The sequence below is a fragment of the Anas platyrhynchos genome, chromosome 1 (genome assembly GCF_047663525.1).
Source record: "Anas platyrhynchos isolate ZD024472 breed Pekin duck chromosome 1, IASCAAS_PekinDuck_T2T, whole genome shotgun sequence".
In the NCBI taxonomy this organism is placed as follows: domain Eukaryota; kingdom Metazoa; phylum Chordata; class Aves; order Anseriformes; family Anatidae; genus Anas; species Anas platyrhynchos.
In genome coordinates this window covers 80,720,096-80,738,440 of record NC_092587.1, presented here as the reverse complement: position 1 = coordinate 80,738,440, position 18,345 = coordinate 80,720,096, and the positions used below count along the sequence as shown (strand labels likewise).

At 43.6% G+C, this 18,345-nt stretch overlaps 1 protein-coding gene across 1 annotated transcript; it reads left to right on the top strand.

Moving 5' to 3' along the window:
- Positions 1 to 3,556: 3,556 nt before the first annotated feature.
- LOC140003329 (TRPM8 channel-associated factor 2-like) lies at positions 3,557 to 17,197 on the top strand. The gene is made up of 7 exons (XM_072043008.1): positions 3,557 to 4,173; positions 5,874 to 6,844; positions 8,761 to 8,855; positions 9,869 to 10,082; positions 10,878 to 11,117; positions 14,008 to 14,345; positions 15,947 to 17,197. The coding sequence occupies exons 1-7, from the start codon at positions 3,557 to 3,559 to the stop codon at positions 16,190 to 16,192; spliced, it is 2,721 nt and encodes a 906-aa protein (XP_071899109.1). The 3' UTR covers positions 16,193 to 17,197.
- Positions 17,198 to 18,345: the final 1,148 nt, after the last annotated feature.

Below are 18,345 nucleotides of genomic sequence, written 5' to 3'. Positions count from 1 at the left end.
CCCTTGCCATTGCTATACACTGACTTCATCTAGTAGGGAGCAGGAAGCTGAACAAAGATCTGACAAACTTTCCTTTTATTATCAGTACTAGGGTGTAAAAATGTTAAAAAGATGAAAATATGTAATATGAATTTGTTGCTACTAAAGCTGAACTGAAGTTTGATCTCCATAGCAGAGCAGTTGCGTAGTAGGGGTCCAGGGAATTCTCAGAAAATAGGAATGGGATTTAAAAGGAAAAAAAAAAGGAAAAAAAAAAAAAAGCTGATTGACTTAATACTTTGCCAAAGACTACACAAGAAAGAAGAGAAGCCTTTTTTTGGATGGAGAGAGTTTGGACAGTCGGATGTAACTCTGGAGTGTGAAAGCTGCCTGGGTGAACCAAAGTTTGAAAGGGACACAATGTTCCCTAAAGAAAACTCTTCTGGGATACAGAAGCAGTTCGTTTCTTTGAAGAAATGATGTTCATTTTGCACCCTAAAGCAAATATTTCTGGTTGGTTTAGAATTAGAATAGTTCAGTTGAAAAGTGGTCACTGGTTGCACCAGCGCTAGATATGGCAGGAGAATCACCTCTTTTGACTGTCTTGCTATGCTGTGTTTAATGCACCCCAGTTAGTTTGCCATCTTGGCTGCCAGGGCACGCTGCTGATTCGTGTTGAGCCTACTATCAGTCGGCACCCCCAGATCCTAGGGCTGCTCCCCAGCCACTCATATCCCCTTCTATACCTGTGTCTGGTATTGCTCTGTTCCAAGTATAGAACCTGACGTTTTCACTTGTTGAATTCCGTGCCACTGATGATTGCCCATTCTTTCAGTCTACCTAGAACCTTTTGCGAGGTCTCTCATCCCTTGAGTCAACAGCACCTCCCAGTTTAGTATCATTAGCAAACTTGCTGAGGATGCACTCCACTCCTGCATAGATAGTTGATAAAAATCTTGAAGAGAACTGGCCCTAGAATCGAGCCAGCCTGATGTAGTCCCATTCAGTACGATTGTCTGTGTGCTACCATTCAGCCAGTTCATCACCCAGCATAGTGTGTACCTATTCATCTCACAGGTTGTCCAGAAGGATGCAGTGAGGGACAGTACCAAAGGCCTTACTAAAATGCAGAAAAATTACATCTACTGCCTTCCCTTCATCCAATAAGTGGGTGACCTTATCGTAGAAAGATTCCAAATTATTAAAATAGAACTTTTCCTTCATGAACCTATGTTGACTATGTCTAATAGCCTTCTTCTTTAACTGCCTCTCAGTAGCATTCAGGATAACCTCCGTAAGTTTTCCAGGTACTGAGGATAGACTGTTAGGTCTGTAGTTTCTTTGGTCTTTTCTCATGCACTTCTTGTACATTAGGATAACATTAGCCAGCTTCCAGTCAGCAGGGTTCATCCCAGACTCCCAAGCCCCTTGGTAAATTGTTGAGGGGAGTCCAGTTATAACACCTGTTAACTCCTTCAGTACTCCAGGGTGAATACTGTCAGACCCCATGGATTTATAAATGTTCAATTGATACAACTTGTCCTTTTAATTTCAGTGACCACAAATGGAAAGTCACTGCTCCACCAGTCATGATCCTTCAACTTAAAGGACCTGACAACCCACAATCTATCATTAATACTGAAAATTGAGGCAACAAAGATGTTAAATATCTCAACCTTTTCCTCATTCTCCCTTGTTAGGTGACTATCCAGTGTTTTCCTTGGACTTGTGGACTCTCAACATACTTTCAGAGGCCTTTTCTTTTTTTTTTTTTTTGGTTGTGTGATACTGCATTGGCTAGGATCAACTCAAGATAAGATTAGTTTTACCTTGATTTCTTCCTACAAATGTGAACTTTGGCTCTATAATCTCCCTGTGAACCCTAACCTTGCTTCCAGAGATCAGGTACTTCTTTCGCCCAGGTTCCAAGAGGAGTTCCCTGTTTAGCCAAGCCAATCTTCTGCCCCACTTGTTTGACTTGCAACATGGTGCCTGCTCCTGGGCTTTTAAAAGGTGGTTCTTGAAAAGTGACCAGCTTTCAGGGATCCCTAAATCCTCTTTAGAGTATATTCCCAGGAGACACTGTTAACTAGCTTCCTTAGTAGCTTAAAGTCCAGGGTGACAACTCTGTTGACGTTTTCTCCTTACAACACAAGTTTTAAACTGATATTTCATGATTGCTGTGGCCAAGATAGCCACCTACATTCACATCTCCCAAAAGGCCTGTAGTCTCAAATAGCAGGTCTAGGAAGGCATCTTTCCTAGTTGGCTCGCTAAACATTTGTGACAGGAGGTTGTCTTCAAAATGCTTTGGCAATTTCTCAGACTTGTCAGTATTCCTCCAGTTTATGCCTGGGAAGTTGAACTCTCCCAGAATGGTGAAGACAACCAACCAGGAGATTTCTCCTAATTGCTTATAGAATAGCTCATCTATGCCATCATCCTGGGTGGGTGGTCAACAATAGACACCCATGACACCCACAACAAAATATATTTGCTTTGCTGTCCATCCCCTTAATTCTCACCCAGAGGCTCTCTGGGTGTCAAGGATTCTGCTTCTCCAGAACTTCTCTATTTTCCTGTGTTAGCATGCCAAGGATTTGGTTTCAGGGTAGCCAAATCTGAAATGTATGTGAAGGCTATAGAGACCGATGTTGGCACAGGATGCTGCCCAGGAAAGGGCAAAGTCTGCCCCAGAACAACACCTTCTCTTGCCGTAGGCGTAGTGTTCGTCAGCCTTGTGAATTCGGAATGACACGAAGTGGGTGGGACTTGGTCAAACTCTCCTCCTCAAAACTCTTCCTGTCTGCACAGTCACAGAAGCCTCAACTCAGCAGGAGACGATTTTGCTGAAGAGCTAGTCCAAACTTTCGACCTGAGGGAAGCTAAATATAGCACGTGTCACCCAATAGACTTCAAAGGCTTTGGCAACAAAGGTCAGTACCATTCTCCTCGCTTCATAGATGGGAAAAACAAAGCTGCAGAAGAGGGAAATTATTTCCTTGATATCATGTGGCAGTTTAGAACAGAATACTAGGGCATGAAAATCCTGTGCCCAGACCCGCTCTGCTAGGTCCCATGTGGCTTAAACTGTCAGTTGTGACAGGGAACTGCTTGTCTCTATTGTTTCTATCAACCCTCTTCCTCTTCATGTCACCACCTAATGCTCCTTGCTTTTAGTGTCTGAACAGGTAGAAAAAGTGCATCTTTGGAAACTTATGCCACAGCAGGCATGTGTATTTCTATACATACCCAATTGGGAAGAAAATTGGAAACTGCATGTTTGAATTACGCCATGTATTGTGCTGATCAGGTCTTTTTATTGTCTGTCACCTTCCATGTAAGCCACCTCTACCAGGCAAGTTCCTAGTAGACTTCTTGGAGTTTCTGCCATTCTCCCTCTCCAAACCAATTGTTAATGGGAATGTATTCATCCTTATTTCCTTGTTCTCCTCTTTGAGAATTTGCAGAATTTGTTAAAACAGTCGCTTCCTTTAGCAGTTTAGCAGTTCTGTATTGCTGAGCCATACTGCAATGAATGTTGCTCTTCTCTCCATCAGATTAGAGTGGCTTGAAGATGAAACCCTCTGCTACCTATGAGCTGTTAGTAGACAGTGTTGGAGAATGGGACTTCACTGATGGTTTTGTTCCTTGTGAGCTGCTGCTTGTTGGAGAGGATGCCTACCCTGTGCTTCTGAGCGCTGAGAAGCAGGTTCTGATCGCTGTTTCACGGTATGGGAAAGGCAAGATGGTGGTTATTTCCCACGAGGGAATCATGAAGAGCTCCAAGTTTTCCCAGTTCCTCAGAAATGCTGTGGAGTGGCTCAAGCCTTCCCCTGCGGCCCTGGTTGGGTCCCATCACCGGTTGGATTCCCTCTCCCAGCTGCTCCTTGGGGCTGGCATCAAAGTAGAGGCTGGGGTAGCGCTCAGCACCCACCACGGGGTGTACTGTATGGATGCCTATGACAGCACGCAGGCAAAAGACATAGTTTGCTTTGTAAAGGAAGGTGGAGGCCTGCTCATTGGAGGCCAGGCTTGGCACTGGGGTAGTCTACATGGGAAGGAGAAGGTGCTGTTTGAATTCCCTGGGAACCAGGTGACCAGTGTGGCTGGTGTGTACTTCACAGGAAATCCTGTAGCGAAAGGGATCTTCAAAGTTGCCAAGAAAATTCCAAAGATCCCCTTAACTGTTCCGTGAGTATCTGAATTGTTCTGTCTATTTAAACAAGTTATGCAAATGAGATGTTTACAGAAGATCCTTGAGGTAAGAGATGATGATGTTTGAATGCTGGTTCTTTAATAGCCAGGGTGGGATGCAGCTGTAGTCTTCAGATGTAAGAGAGAATCTCCTTGCTGTTTGTAATCTGAAAGAATGATGACTTTGCTTCCAGGGGAGTGGGTTAGGACATTCATTCAGGGTCAAGAAATGAGTGCAGCCATGTTGTAGAGCTGTCTCCCTGATCAGCTGTGCCTGTGAGCACCACACAGCAAGCTGGGGAAAGGAGGAGCAACTCCCCGGCTCCTATCCCATCCTTTCCCCCAGGGTGGGTATGTTCAGGCCAACTTTCACACAGTTCAAAACCACACTGGAGATGGAGCACCTCACCAGCACTCTGGGCTGGGCTCTGCCTGACAGCTGCTAAACCTGCTTAACCTGCAAAAATTTCCTTTTTGCAAGTGAAACCGCTGGACTGATGCTGAGCTGAGGAGGCAGGCCTGGTGCCACCTCCCTTCTCCAGAAGACACAGGCTGTTAGCAGGAACTCGCTGTGCTTCAAGTTAGTTTGGGATTCTAGCTTGGCCTTTTGGTCTCAGAGCAGCAGGTTGTGAAACTCTGAGCTGTTGTGTCTTGTATCGCAGAGCAGACAGCAGTGCCCTGGACTTTGCCCCTCTGTCTTCCTCCACCTCCCCTTGCCACTGAGCATACTGGACTGTGCCTAGCACCACTTTCTGCTCAGTTAGGGAAAGTGCCATGGGATCTCAGTGGAGCAGGAGCGGTGCTATGCTTCCTGTGTGTGGCAGTTTCACCTCACTGCAGTGGAAGTTGCAATGACAGAAATAAAATTCCCAGAAAGTCTTTCATTTACTTCGCAGTGTCAGTGAAGTAATAATCAGAAGAGAGGTGCAGTTTCCTGTCCTATGAGTGTGCACAAGGGCAGCAGGTTTTATTGTAACTGAGCTGGCTGCAATGGCCATGTAACAACAGATTCTTTTCAGGTGTCAAAGAAAAATTGTGTTTGCCCAAATGGAGAAAATTATGTAATTGCAACCGATTGAACATGTCTTTCTCCACAGTGTCATATAGACGCTATAAGGAAATAGCAAAAATACAAGAGCCTTACATGGTAAAAGCTCCACAAAGATACTGTGGAGGATAACTGGTAGGAATTTTGGGGTCTGTCTTTTGGGGTCTATCTATCCTTTCTTCACTTCTTAACAGAACACACAGAGAAATCTTTTGGGCTTGTCCAGTTTATGATACTTAGGGTGGAGTAGTTCAAGGAAGTTTCTGCTACAGGAGATATGCTGATTTCCTCATCATTTGCAGGTTAAATTTGCAAAAGACTTGCTTAAAAAATATGAAAGCTCCTTTGACTTTTGAGATCCCGCATTTGGATTTTCAGGCTGCTCTTCAAAGTAACAGGCCTGGAAACTTTTATTTGTCTTCATTTGTAAATGAGTGCTGAGATTCTTACAGATCTGGTAGACTGCAAAAACTGAATCTTTCAAAGAAAAAAAAAAGATTGATGGATTTTACTTTATTTTTAAAATGAAAGAAGTGACAACATGATGTACTAGGGTGAGAGAGGAAGAAGAGGCAGGGACAGACACGGCAGCTGTTTAAGCAGAGGATTCTGGAATGGGGGCTAACTTGAACCTCTCTTGGTTTTGCAGACACCAGGCCAGTCTTGGCCTTGATTCTGCTTTTCTCCTGCATGGTGTGTCAGAGCTGGATATGGTGACAGAGGGCACACCCTCCATCTTGCTGGTGCATGGTGTACTCTCCTTCCCGCTCTGCCTGGACAGCTCGCACCGCTGCCTCTTAGCTGCAGCACGCTATGGCCGAGGCCGTGTTGTGGTGGCAACCCATGAGAGTCAGCTCTTCTCCCCAAAGATGGCCAAATTCCTGCTCAATGCTGTCCGCTGGCTAGATGCTGGGAGAAAGGGGCTGGTGGGTGTGGATGCCAGCCTGGAGAAACTGTGTGGCCTCTTCAGTGAGGAAGAGGTGAAGTCACAGGTATCAGAGCTGACAGGCAACATGAGCGTATACTGCTGTCCTTCTTACAGTGACAAACAGGTGGAGACAATTCATGCTTTTGTAGCAGAAGGGGGTGGCCTACTGATTGGAGGCCAAGCCTGGTATTGGGCTTCCCAGAACCGCGGCAAAGCTGCAGTGGCAGAATATCCTGGCAACAAAATCCTCAACCGCTTTGGGCTGAGCATCCTGGGGCAGAGTGTCGAGGCAGCAAAGCTCCCAGCCACAGCATTTGGGGAGCACTATCACTTTCGCAAGGCACTCTCTCTTTTCAAGAGCCATGTAGACAAGGCTGAGGATCTCAAAGCTCCCCTGAAAGACTGGCTGCCAAGGCTGGCACAAGACTGTGCTGCCTTTCTGCGCATCCCTGCCCAGGACTGCCCCGCATATGCCTCAATGCACCGCATCCTGGCCAAAGTGCTTCGCCAAAGTGGGATCCCGCACGTCAGCAGGCACAAGCCTGTCAAGAGCAACTCCAAAGAGGCAGCCCTGCTCTGCATGGCAACTGAGCTGTCATACACCATGACAGACTGTGCAGCCCTAGTGCAGAAATCTGCCACTGGGGTCTGTGCCCTTCCTGTTACCGTGGAAATCGATGGCACTAATCCAGGTGAGTACCGTATCTCCCTTCCTCTTGAGGCATGCTGGCGCTGGGATCAGCAAGGCACTTGCCCTCTGTGTGTATGTCTGAACATGAGGACAGATGTCCAGTTTCACTGTGGGCTTGTGGGGATGCTGGCCTCTGTGTGGTGGCAGGCAGGCTCCTTTTATGGCTGGCACTGATTTTAGTGCTCTGAAACATGCCATGGAAGTCTTGCATCCTCATAATTGGTACACAGGCACTTGGAGAAGAGCCAACTATAGAAGCTCCTGAGGGTACTTGCACAGTGCAGTGGCTTCCTCAAGAAAGCTATAAGTTCCTCAGGAACTCCAGGCTCTGCTCTACCATTTGTTGTCCCACTAGTGTTCTGACAGAGCCATCTTTGAGACCATCATGTGAAAAGGTGGGAGTTAGGTACAAAAGTTTTATTTTTTTATCTAGGTAATTTCAGTCTGAGTAGTAGCGGTCTCACAACTTCTTGTATCAGCAGAGCTGATGGAGTGAAGTTGTGGTTTTGGGGTGAAAACAAGAGACTGTGAGCAGGATGGGAACTTCATAGGCTGACACCATCACTGAAGCTATGGTATTTGGTAATTACGTCCTGAATCATTTGTCTAACGTTAGGCTTTGTAGCTATATAACTTTGAGATTCCTGGTACTGATATATTTAAACTTTAAGTAATTTCACTGGTAAGGTATTTTTCCATGGACAGATAAATCTTGAATTTTTGAATTTGAATATGATTGAGAGTTGTTGTTTGCAAACTATTCTAATGAGATAAAAAGGACAGTTCTGGAGTGGCAATGTCTTGAGTGCAGAGGAAGTTTCGAGACAAGAGTTGTGGAATAGTTGCTCACTGGTTGTAACACTAATGAGTCAGGGCAAAAGGGGAAAATTGTTAGGGTTGGTTGGATTGAAAGCATTGAATTGAATAGTGGGACTGTTCAGAATTTGTGTAATTCGACATTAAAAAAAAAAAGAAAAGTGCTGGCAACCCATGATTTGAGATTAAACAATTTCAAAAATGCCATAGGTGTAAGTTCAGCAAAATTGAGATGAATTGGTGAAAAGTTATGATATTATGTCTATTTTACATTTTTCCATGGATTAGGTTTTGCCTGACAAAATTTCTTGGAGGACAGGGAAGGTTGTAAATGAGGAGCTTTAGGATGGTCCGGCTCTTCTGAGGATTTTTGCTGTTTGGGCTGAAATATTCTTGAGTAAACTTTGTCAGAACCAATGAGTGGATTTTGCCTGATCAGTACAGTAGAGATGGATCAGTTTTGCAGTGTATATCAGAAGTGTCTACTGAAATCTCCGAGGCAGAGGAGGCTTTAATTTCCATGGGAAGGCTGTCTAGAGGCTTGCTAAATTTTAGTGGTGTGGTAGGGTACCCATCTTATGCCTTGGCTAGGACAGCCCTCTAGGCATTCTCATAACGTCAGTCAGCTTAGAAATGGGAATTCGTGTGGGCCCCAGCTTATGCTGACTAGTCAGTTGGGAAAAATTTGATGTCACTGTCAGTCTGTTATTTAGGAGATGTTTGATGACCATTACAACTTCAACTATGTCTAATACCACCACAGTATGCACCTCTGAGGGTAAGAGGATCTGAGTGGAGGAGGAGCTGTTTCTTTTTTAATTATTATTTTTTGTTTATTTTTTTACAAGTATTAATAAGTACCTTTGTCATTCTTGGAATTTTAAGTTTGGGTGGGCTTGCTTGCTAATTGTGTGATGATCTTGTTCATGCCAATACCCTTTCCCTTTAAAGCTGTATTTCCAACAGATTGGATAAAATGTGAGACAATTGTGCATGTGTAGAGACAAAGACAGAAGATTCTTTTACTGCAGCTTGAAATCTCCGGAATCCATAACATCAGGAGTTTCTGACTGTTCAGATCTGTGTTCTCTCACATTTTAGGTAAGACAGCCTGGAGGAGTACAGGACTCTATCTCCCGGAGGGTCACACAGCCGTTATAACATTCCCTTGTCGGCTGGTCGGTGCTGGTCTGCAGGTGAGCCCTTACTAGTTTGGCTACTGCTTACACAATGTCAGCTGGGCACTCGAATGTAGGTCTTAGGCCTTGTCAGTCCTTTCCTTCTGCTGCCACCCTGTGGCACTTTCCATGCATTGTCATCATTTTTCACTTTGTTTCCACTCCTTGCATTCCTCGTCTGTGTGCTGGCAGGATAATTGATTGTGGCTGCTGCCTGGAGACTGCTTGCTGTACCTGTTCTGTTGCCGTGCAGAGAGAACTGATCAAGGTGATTCTAGGCCCAAATAAGTACTTGGGTGGGCCCTTCTAATCATGAAACTTAGTTCTGTCTCTTTCCAGAACTCTCCTAATGTACTTCCACAATGCTGCTACTGTTGCTCTCATAGATGTATCCAGATCAGATATAAACCAGTTAACTGGAATCCTGTTCTCATCAAAGAACAAAGCAGACAAAAGCTCACCTGCTTGGGTATGTTTTGCAGTAAGCTTCCTGCAGCTGAAACTCAAGATTAACTCAGGTATTTTTGTATAATCTTGCAGCCACTTTCTGTCTGTTTTACTGTATCAGGGCCGAGGAAGAGGCACAATAAAACAACCCAGGAGTGACCACACCTCTCCACCTCATATGTTATAGGATGTGACTTTGATGCTGGTGCAGGGTGAAGAAAAAATAAATACAAGTAAAGTACAGTGAAAAAAAAAACATTGCAATTCTGTGAACTGCCAATGAAGGATATAGCAGACCCCGGTAAAAATAGGAGCAGAGCCGTGAGACTGTCCGAGATAGAGACAGCACTAAACTTTTTAACTTTTTTTTTTTGTTGTTGTTTTGTTTTGTTTTGTTTTGCTGCTTCTGGCCACCACAGGCTGAACACTTGAACAATTCTGAAGTTAGAAAGCTGTTTCTGCACATGTGCCCTGCAGGAACAGCGCTACAGCAGAGGGCTCAGGGTGCTATAGTTCGTTGGCAAAGTTGTACTTGAAGCATTTTACCCAGCTGCTCACAAATCACCTACCCTTCTGTTTGCCAGGTGCAGGTTGGGTGTCATGCGGATGACCTCTCTAATGCTGAAGAGCTGAAACGAGCCCCAGTGGTAATACGTACCTGTGATATTACCTGCCAGAAACAGTCAGTTTCCTGCCTCTGGGGTGGCCTCATTTACATCATAGTACCAGAAAGGAGCGTCCTGGGAAAAGTGCCCATCACTGTAGAAGGGGCAGTCAGAGCTCCTTTCTTCAAGCTTGGTAGGTTTATTTACCTTGGTGCCTTTCTTAGTGCTGCTCATGATGCTGCTATCCCTGTGACTGAAATGAAAGATGCTGCCATGCTTAGGAGCACCTGACTGTGTTTAGTAATGCCTAGACTCAGTTTCCTTGGTTTGTCTTGCTCTGGGATTCCAGGTAGTTCACATATTCACTCTGTGCCTGCTGTCACATGAGGGAGGTGAGGGAGCTGTCACAAAAAGGGCAGGGTTTGTCTAAACCAACATTTCTTAGTGGTTGAAATTGTCATTTCTGGTGAAAACCATGTGTTGATGGGAGTGTTCTGTCACAAAAAAGCTTATCTTGCACTCTGTGTGCTTTAGTGTGATAAATCTCTGTGGTGAATTTTCCATGATTTCTGTCATTTTCTCTTTCCTTGTGGTATGCAACATCTTGTTCCTCTATCAAATTAAACAGAAATCAGTGTTGTTAGACGGAGAAAAAACTCCATTGGAGAAGAAGAAGCAAGATCATCAAGTGAGACTGGAGAAGCCTGCTTCTTATTCTCAGAAGGAAAACAGAGATTTGTTCTTGCCATGCTAACTACTTTGGTATATGACAGTTTGCTCCCATCTGTCTCCCATCCATAAGAGCCTAAGGCTTCCCAAGTACAGGGTGAGGATTAACTAATTAACAACCAACCACCTGCAGTTGCACACCTACCACGTACTGTTTTCCAAGAGAATTTCTCAACTGTGATCTGTTTCTTCAACTTGACTTCTGGGAGTGTGCTCAAAAGTTAGAGCTGTGGTTAACTGATTTTCTGTGTTGATGTAGGGGAGACCTGTGAAAACCAGTGGAAGGCCAGTATCCGGCACTACCCTGCTCCCTGGGCAGAACTGGCAGCTGAGAGTCTCATCCTGACGGTACCAGCTGACAGCATCCGCCACTTGGAGAACCCAAAACCACTGCTGACCCTGTGGAATGAGATCATGGTGGCAATAAGCAAATTGGCAGCCATACCAACAAAGTTCCCAAGGCCAGAGAGGATTGTAGCAGATGTCCAGATCTCATGTGGTAGGTGCACTGACAAATGGCATTTCTCAAGTGGCTACAAGGCAAGTGGCCTCTAGTAGCAAGATCTGTTCCTGCGAAGTCACTTCAGTAAAGCCGGACTGGAAACATACGTAAAGGGTCAAATGATTGTGATCCTTGCATAATTGTGAGCTACTCAAACAGTATGAAAATACAGTAAGACAGTACTTATAAAAATTAAATAGACCCGTTCAGATGCCTCTCTGTCTAAACCAGCCTTGTCTCACTCAGCTGTTCTGCTGCCTGGATGTGTTAAGAGGCAGAGCTGGTGACTGCAGGGTTTTTTGTCTCCTTCCTGAATGTACTGCTGAATCAGTACAGCTGGGAGACATTGATCTAATTTCTGTTGTTTTTTGTTTTTTTTTTCCTGCCTCAGCCATAGGATTGTTTGCTTACATTCAGTGATAATTGTTATACTCGTGTGTACCTACCTGCTGGAAACAGGCTGTGCAAAGGTTACTGTGGGCAAACCTTAGTTGGAAAAGATGTGCCTGAGGTGATGGCAGTGGAGAAGCAGAAGCAATACTACTGTTAAAGCCCATGAGTTTGTAGTTTTGCAGTTGATACTCCATGACCCCAGCTTTTCAAGTTGTGTGCTGAGTGTATTTGAATGAGTCAAGCTAGATGATAAATTCAGAACCTTGTAATACTATTTTTTCAATTGGTTTTCAAATCACGTTGGTGAAATTCATTATCCCAAAATGAGGCAAGGTCTTGGCACAAACCCTGATGCCCTAATCCTTTGCTAAGGCACATGGGAATAATCTGTTACACATTTTGGGAACGTTAAGTTCAGCTATGCTAAGCAAATGCCAGTTAAAAAGACCATTGGCTGCAAACACAAAATTCCCTCCTGTTTTGGGTGGAATAAATGGTTTCACTCACATTTCTGGACCTGATTTTTTTGCATGCCTATGGCTTTTAATTACACGCATCCCTCTTATTAGAAATTGGGGAGCTCAAGATCTTAAATAGTTTCTGCAGGAAGGGGGTTGTGATTGATGTCCTCTCACTTGAGTACTATACAGGCTTATTGTTCAGTTAAAGCCAGCTGTGTAGGCTCCCTACATGGATGTAGTGAGAATAAGGGCTGTTTATCCACTTCTACGATAGGTGTTTGATTTTGGGGAGATGATTCTTTTATGAAGCTTTGGGAATCTTTAAGAATAAGGACAAGTCAAGGATGAAAACACCAAGGAGACTTGGGAAAAATCCCTTGCAGTACAAAATTCTTGCCTTGCATGACACTGGGAAATTATTTATAGAACAGCTATTCTGTGAGGTTAAGAGCTGACTTCAGCATGACAAGTTTTGCAGCCCTCGAGCATGGCAAGCTGTAACATCCATGTATTTTGTCTACACTGCTAACTTCTGGAGTGCAGACATGCAGGATCCACACTCTACACAGGAAGTCAAACTCTGCCAGGGTGCTGAATCACATTATTGCACGTTTGGGTAGGTGTCAGCTGTGCTTGGTTTGTGAGCATTCGGGGGTATTCTGGGCAAGAGACAGGAAAGAAAGTCTGCCCCAAACCTGAACCTTCCTTCAACCAAAAATCTCATCCTCAGCCCAACTGTGAGTGTACACTTAAATATAAAAAGGCAAAGTAGGTGAGACTGTACTTAACTGATAGTACTGTCTCTATCTCTTCTTTGATACAGTAACGCTTGTACTATTTCCTTATCTCACAAAAAGGAAAAAAAAAGTCACTTATGGTAATCTTAGAATGATAGAATGTTTCAGGTTGGAAGTGACCTCAAAGATTATCTAGTTCCAACCCCCTGCAATAGGCAGGGACGCCACTGCTAGATTAGGTTGCTCAGGACCTCATCTAACCTGGTCTTGAACACCTCAAGGAATGGAGCCTCCACAACCTCTCTGGGAAACCCATTCCAGTGCCTCACCACCCTCTGAGTGAAGAATTTCCTCCTAACCTCTAACCTAAATCTCCTTTCTTTTAGTTTAAAATCATTCCCCCTCATCCTGTCAATATCTGATTGAGCAAAAAGTTGCTCTCCATTTTTCTTTTTAAGTGCCCTTCAAGTACTGAAAGGTTACAATGAGGTAACCTCACTCCGGAGCCTTCTCTTCTCCAGGCAGATCAGCCCCAGCTCTCTCAGCCTTTCTTCACAGGAGAGGTGCTCCAGCCCTCTGATCATCTTTGTGGCCCTCCTCTGGACCCACTCTAACAGATCCACATCCTTCTTGTGCTGGGGGCCCCTCACCTGGATGCAGCACTCCAGGTAGGGCCTCAAAAGGGTAGAGCAGAGGGGGACAATCACCTCCCTTGACCTGCTGGTCACCCCTCTGTTGATGCTGCCCAGGATGCAGTTAGCCTTCTGGGCTGCAAGCACGCACTGACAGTTCACGTTGAGCTTTCCATCCACCAGAACCCATAAGTCCTTCTCTGCAGGGCTGCTCTCAATAAGTTCTTCTCCCAGTCTGTCCTCATGCCTGGGACTGCCCCGGCCCAGGTGCAGCACCTTGTGCTTGAACTCGTTGAACCTCATTAGGTTCACATGATCCCTCTTCTCAAGCTTGTCCAGGTCCCTTTGGATGGCATCCCTTCCTTCTGTTGTATCAACCATACCACTCAGCTTGGTGTCTCTTGTGAACTTGCTGAGGGTGCACTCAATCCCACTGTCTATGTTGCTGATAAAGGTATGGAACAGTACTGGTCCCAGGACAGACCCCTGAGGCCTTCACTTCACCGGCCTTCACTTGGACATAGAGCCATTGAATACAGCTTGTAATGTAATTGTAATACAGCATGGTTTGTGAGATGGAGGAAAGGTGCTGGAGAAATGAAAAAGAAATACAGTTACTTATGTTTAAGAGGCACTGGGGTAAGTACTTATGTTTTTCTTGCAGGCTGGATGCATTCTGGCTACCCCATCATGTGCCACATCGATTCAGTGAAGGAGATGATAGATGTGAAGCACATGAAAACTACTGGTCTTTGGGGTCCTGTCCATGAGCTGGGACACAATCAACAGCAGCAAGCATGGGAGTTTCCACCTCATACCACAGAGGCCACCTGCAATCTCTGGTCTGTCTATGTGCATGAGAAGGTGCTGGGGATTCCCAGGCATCAGGCACATGAGGCACTTACGTCACAGTGCCGGGAGGAAAGGATAAGAGAGTATCTGAAGAAAGGTGCTCAGCTAAAGGACTGGAACGTATGGACTGCTCTGGAGACATACCTGCAGGTAACTGGGAAAAGCGAGTGTATTAGTCACTGCACCAAGCCTGTCCGCATTTAAGAAGCGATTGGACTGTGCACTTAGCCACATGGTCTAAACTTTTGGATAGACCTGTGCAGTGCCAGGAGTTGGACTTGATGATCCTTATGGGTCCCTTCCAACTCGGGATATTCTATGATTCAGTAGTTGGTGAACCCTGTGTCAGAAGGATGTCTTCAGCCTGGTGACTCCAGGTGTCATGCCAGTGTTTGCTTACAATCCGGATTCATCATAGGTCCAGAAATCACTTGAGAGATGCACACGTAGATTGTGTAGTGCTAGCATCTCCTGTTACCCTTCCTTTGAAAGACTGGGGCTTAACTGCTCAGGAACAGAACTTAGTACAATATATTAATCTCTCTCCCTAGGAGAGAAACAGGAACTGCTTGTTATATATAACAATATATACATGTATATATATTATATATATGGTATATATAATTATATAGCATATATTTATGTTTGATTATATCATGTGGAAAAAGGATGATCAAACTTGGATCTTTAGTCCTTTAATCTGCTGCAATTTTCCTGTGGGACATTGAGTTAGCTGGCAAAAAAAAAAAAAAGTCCATTATGATGACTTAAGCTACTGACTGTTTTGAGGTGAATGTCCCTCAGCCCCCTTGTCTGGGAGCTCTCACATCTTCTATGAATAACAAAATATTTATTGAAGGAGTAGTGATCCTGATTTTACCACGTTCCAGAGTGGAAAATCAGTGAGCCTAAATCATCAAGCTAAAGATATTGCCTAGTCCATAGCGAGTCTCAGCACCAGGGGTTTCCATGGTAATAGGGGATTATGAGAGGTAGATAATCTGTCTGCCTGTACTTCCTAATGTAGAAATGCTGTCTGCTCCTGCTTAGCTGTTCCAGCATGATGGTGGATTTGTAGAACATGTTTTAGTGTCAAACTATTTAGTATCAGGAAGTGAGATGCAAGTCATGGCTTGGTAAAGAACTAAAGATATTCAGTAGATATTCTGTATCCTGTCATGCTGTTTCAAGTCAGCTCTTCATATTAACCTCATCTTGAGCAACAACATAGGTTTCCTCTCCCTCTTTACTTTAAATTTCTTGCTCATACAAGACTATTTTTTTTTATTTTTTTTTTTTTAATCTGAAACTCCTGTGTTCTTATTCCTAGCCAAAACTCATGCTCAGCTCACAGTCTCTCCTTCTTGTTTTCTGATCATGCCTTGTTCTCCTGTCTTCCTTCTGTCCAGGTTATCTGTCAGCATCCTCTTTGATACTCCTTTTGCTGCACAAGAATCTTTCTTCCACACAAACCAACAACTTGTATAGATGATTGCTGACATTTCTAGCTCCTCCCAACGCATCTTTCATCTCTGTTTGTGCTTGCAAGCCAGTGTAATGGGAAGGTGTATTTTTCTGTACTCTAAGTTGTGCTCTGAAGCCTGAAAGCTGGATACCTTCTTCTAACTTTACATTAAATCCAAAAGACACTAGAGAAACAAGGGGTGGGAGGGTCACTCTACTGTTTGTAACACAGGAATAATGTCAATGAAATGAAAAGTTCACTGTTTTATACTGTTCTTCTCCCGCAGCTGCAGGAAGGGTTTGGCTGGGACCCCTTCACTCACCTCTTCTCTGACTACCAGAAAATGTCCTCTATCCCAAAAGACGACCCTTCTAAGATGAATTTGTGGGCGCAGAAGTTTTCTCAGCAGGTGAATAGGAATCTGGCTCCTTTTTTTACAGCCTGGGGATGGCCTATCAAGAAAGAGCTGTCTGAGGAACTCTCCTGTTTACCCACCTGGGAACAGGACCCAATGAAGTCCTACAGATCATGAAAGAAAAACATCTGAACTTTGATTCTCAGATAAGGTACAGCCTATGTTTTAGGCCTTGTGTACTGCATGATTGCTCATTGGGCACTTGATGTTAGATTAATTTCTTTAGCTTGCTAGTTTAGAGTGGAGGTTAACCCCCAACAGGTGTTCAGCAGAAACTTGTATGTTGCTCAGCACCCATCTAAACCACCTTCTGAAGGCTTGAATAATAAATAAGCTTTGTTCTAGGTTCTTCACCTCAGGAGGAATGTAATTCTGAGTAGATGTAGTTCCTGCAGAACCTTTATCTGATGAAATGGAAGTTTTCAGGATGGAGCAATCACTGGAGTGGTCTCAAGCACAATACCAATAGAATAAGGGTCTCTAAAGCAAATAGTATCCTCCACAATGTTGTATTCTTCCGCTGTAATCTCAGTAATACGAGATGTTCACTATGGACATGAGTACCTATAAAATTCTTCATCTTTAATCTCCCTAACTATGCAGAAGGTCCATGCCTACTATCATGAAAATGACCTTATAATGCTTATATACAGCTTATATAACAGCTGATACTAAAATGTTGTAATTTCTTCCTGCTTTATATTGTGTGACCCAATGTCCAGCTTTGTGCAAATAAGTCAATGCTGAGTGGTAGCCATCACTCTTACTGTAGTCTGTGAGCAAGATACAAGCCATGAAATATATCAGCATAGAAACAAAGAAGAGGTGACTTGCTTATAGTTAATAGCGATCCAACTCCTGGACTCATCAGAAATTAAAAACCAGGCGATGACATGACAGCATGAAGGAGCAATCAGGAGCAGGACAGCAGCACAGCCAGCATTTTCGGAGGACCAACAGACATTAATGTTTCCCTCACCTCATTCATGATTGCTTGACTAGCACAACACACTGGTGACTACACAGTGCTGACAAGTGTTTTAATGCTTCGTCTAGTAGCATACTGGTCTGGACACCCTTCTTGTGTATCAGCAATAAATAAGACAATTCTGGATTTTCAAACTGTGTGTGGTCCTACTTTCAAGTGTGCAGTTTAAAAAAAAAAAGCCTAATAAGAAGTGATCCAAAAATTTGTTACAGCAGTTTTTCATTTTTGTTCTGTCTCAGATGTAGTTCTGACTTTTCTGTGATTCATTGGCCTAATATTTACTTTGTCTTTCAAACTTTCTTTCTGTTCTTATTCACTATCAGTGTAAGTTGTTCTTCCAATAAAGTATATGCAGAGGCTAATGATAGCTTAGACAGTGGTTCAGTACTAGTTTAGTATTTAACTAGAGTAGAGTACTAGAGTGCTTTAGACTAAAAGGAAGGCTTTCATAGTGGAAAGGTTTAGATTTGACCCTGTCTACGGAAACAGATTTCACCCCTACTGAGTTTATGAGCAAAAGCTGAGTTCATGTACATTTAAAAAATGCTGAAAATATTATTGGTTCTGTTACCTGAGTACGGCAGGATTTGTTTTTTGTTTTGTTGTTGTTATTGTTGTTTGTTTTTACGTGAAAGACACAACAAAATGGATCTTAAAGTGTTTAAGAGAAAAAAGGCTAAAGAAAAAGGTGATAGGCTGGATTCTGAGCTAGAATGGACTAGTCCAACCACAGGGATTCCAATGGAAAAGTTACAATTTACACCAGCTCTAAATGCAGCCTGAAATATTTAGGCATACATGTATGTAGTACACAAACTCAGCATTAGACTAACTCAATTTAATGTCACCCTTAGAATGGTATCTGTTCTTCTTTAGTGTAATACCACCACCACTACAAAAACAAACACACAGAAAAAAAAAAAAAAAAAAAAACAACAACTACATGGACAGATCATAGAAAAGTTTTGACACATTTATGAACTGATTTCTGCACTTGCTTTTCCACTAGTTATGGTGCATACTGGAGCAGCCTGTCAAAGCAGAAAGGCCGAACTGAGACCACAGCAATAGAAAAAAGGGGGAGCACAGAGACAGTCTGCAAAATAACATATGGAACATTTAATCATTTCTGTAAAAATGTAATTCAAGCAGCAGTCACAGAGAAATTTAGCATGAAGTCTGGGAAAAACCTATAACACAGCTGAGACCAACCTGAGCAGTAGCTGAAATAGAGAGGAAAAAAATAAAGTAAAATAGATTTGGAGACCATAAGAGCCTTAGC

Coding starts and splice junctions, on each gene's coding strand:
- LOC140003329 (XM_072043008.1), top strand. CDS start 3,557: ATGAAACCCTCTGCTACCTATGAGCTGTTAGTAGACAGTGTTGGAGAA. Junction 6,845..8,760: donor AATCGATGGCACTAATCCAG/GTGAGTACCGTA, acceptor CTCACATTTTAG/GTAAGACAGCCTGGAGGAGT. Junction 14,346..15,946: donor CTCTGGAGACATACCTGCAG/GTAACTGGGAAA, acceptor CTTCTCCCGCAG/CTGCAGGAAGGGTTTGGCTG.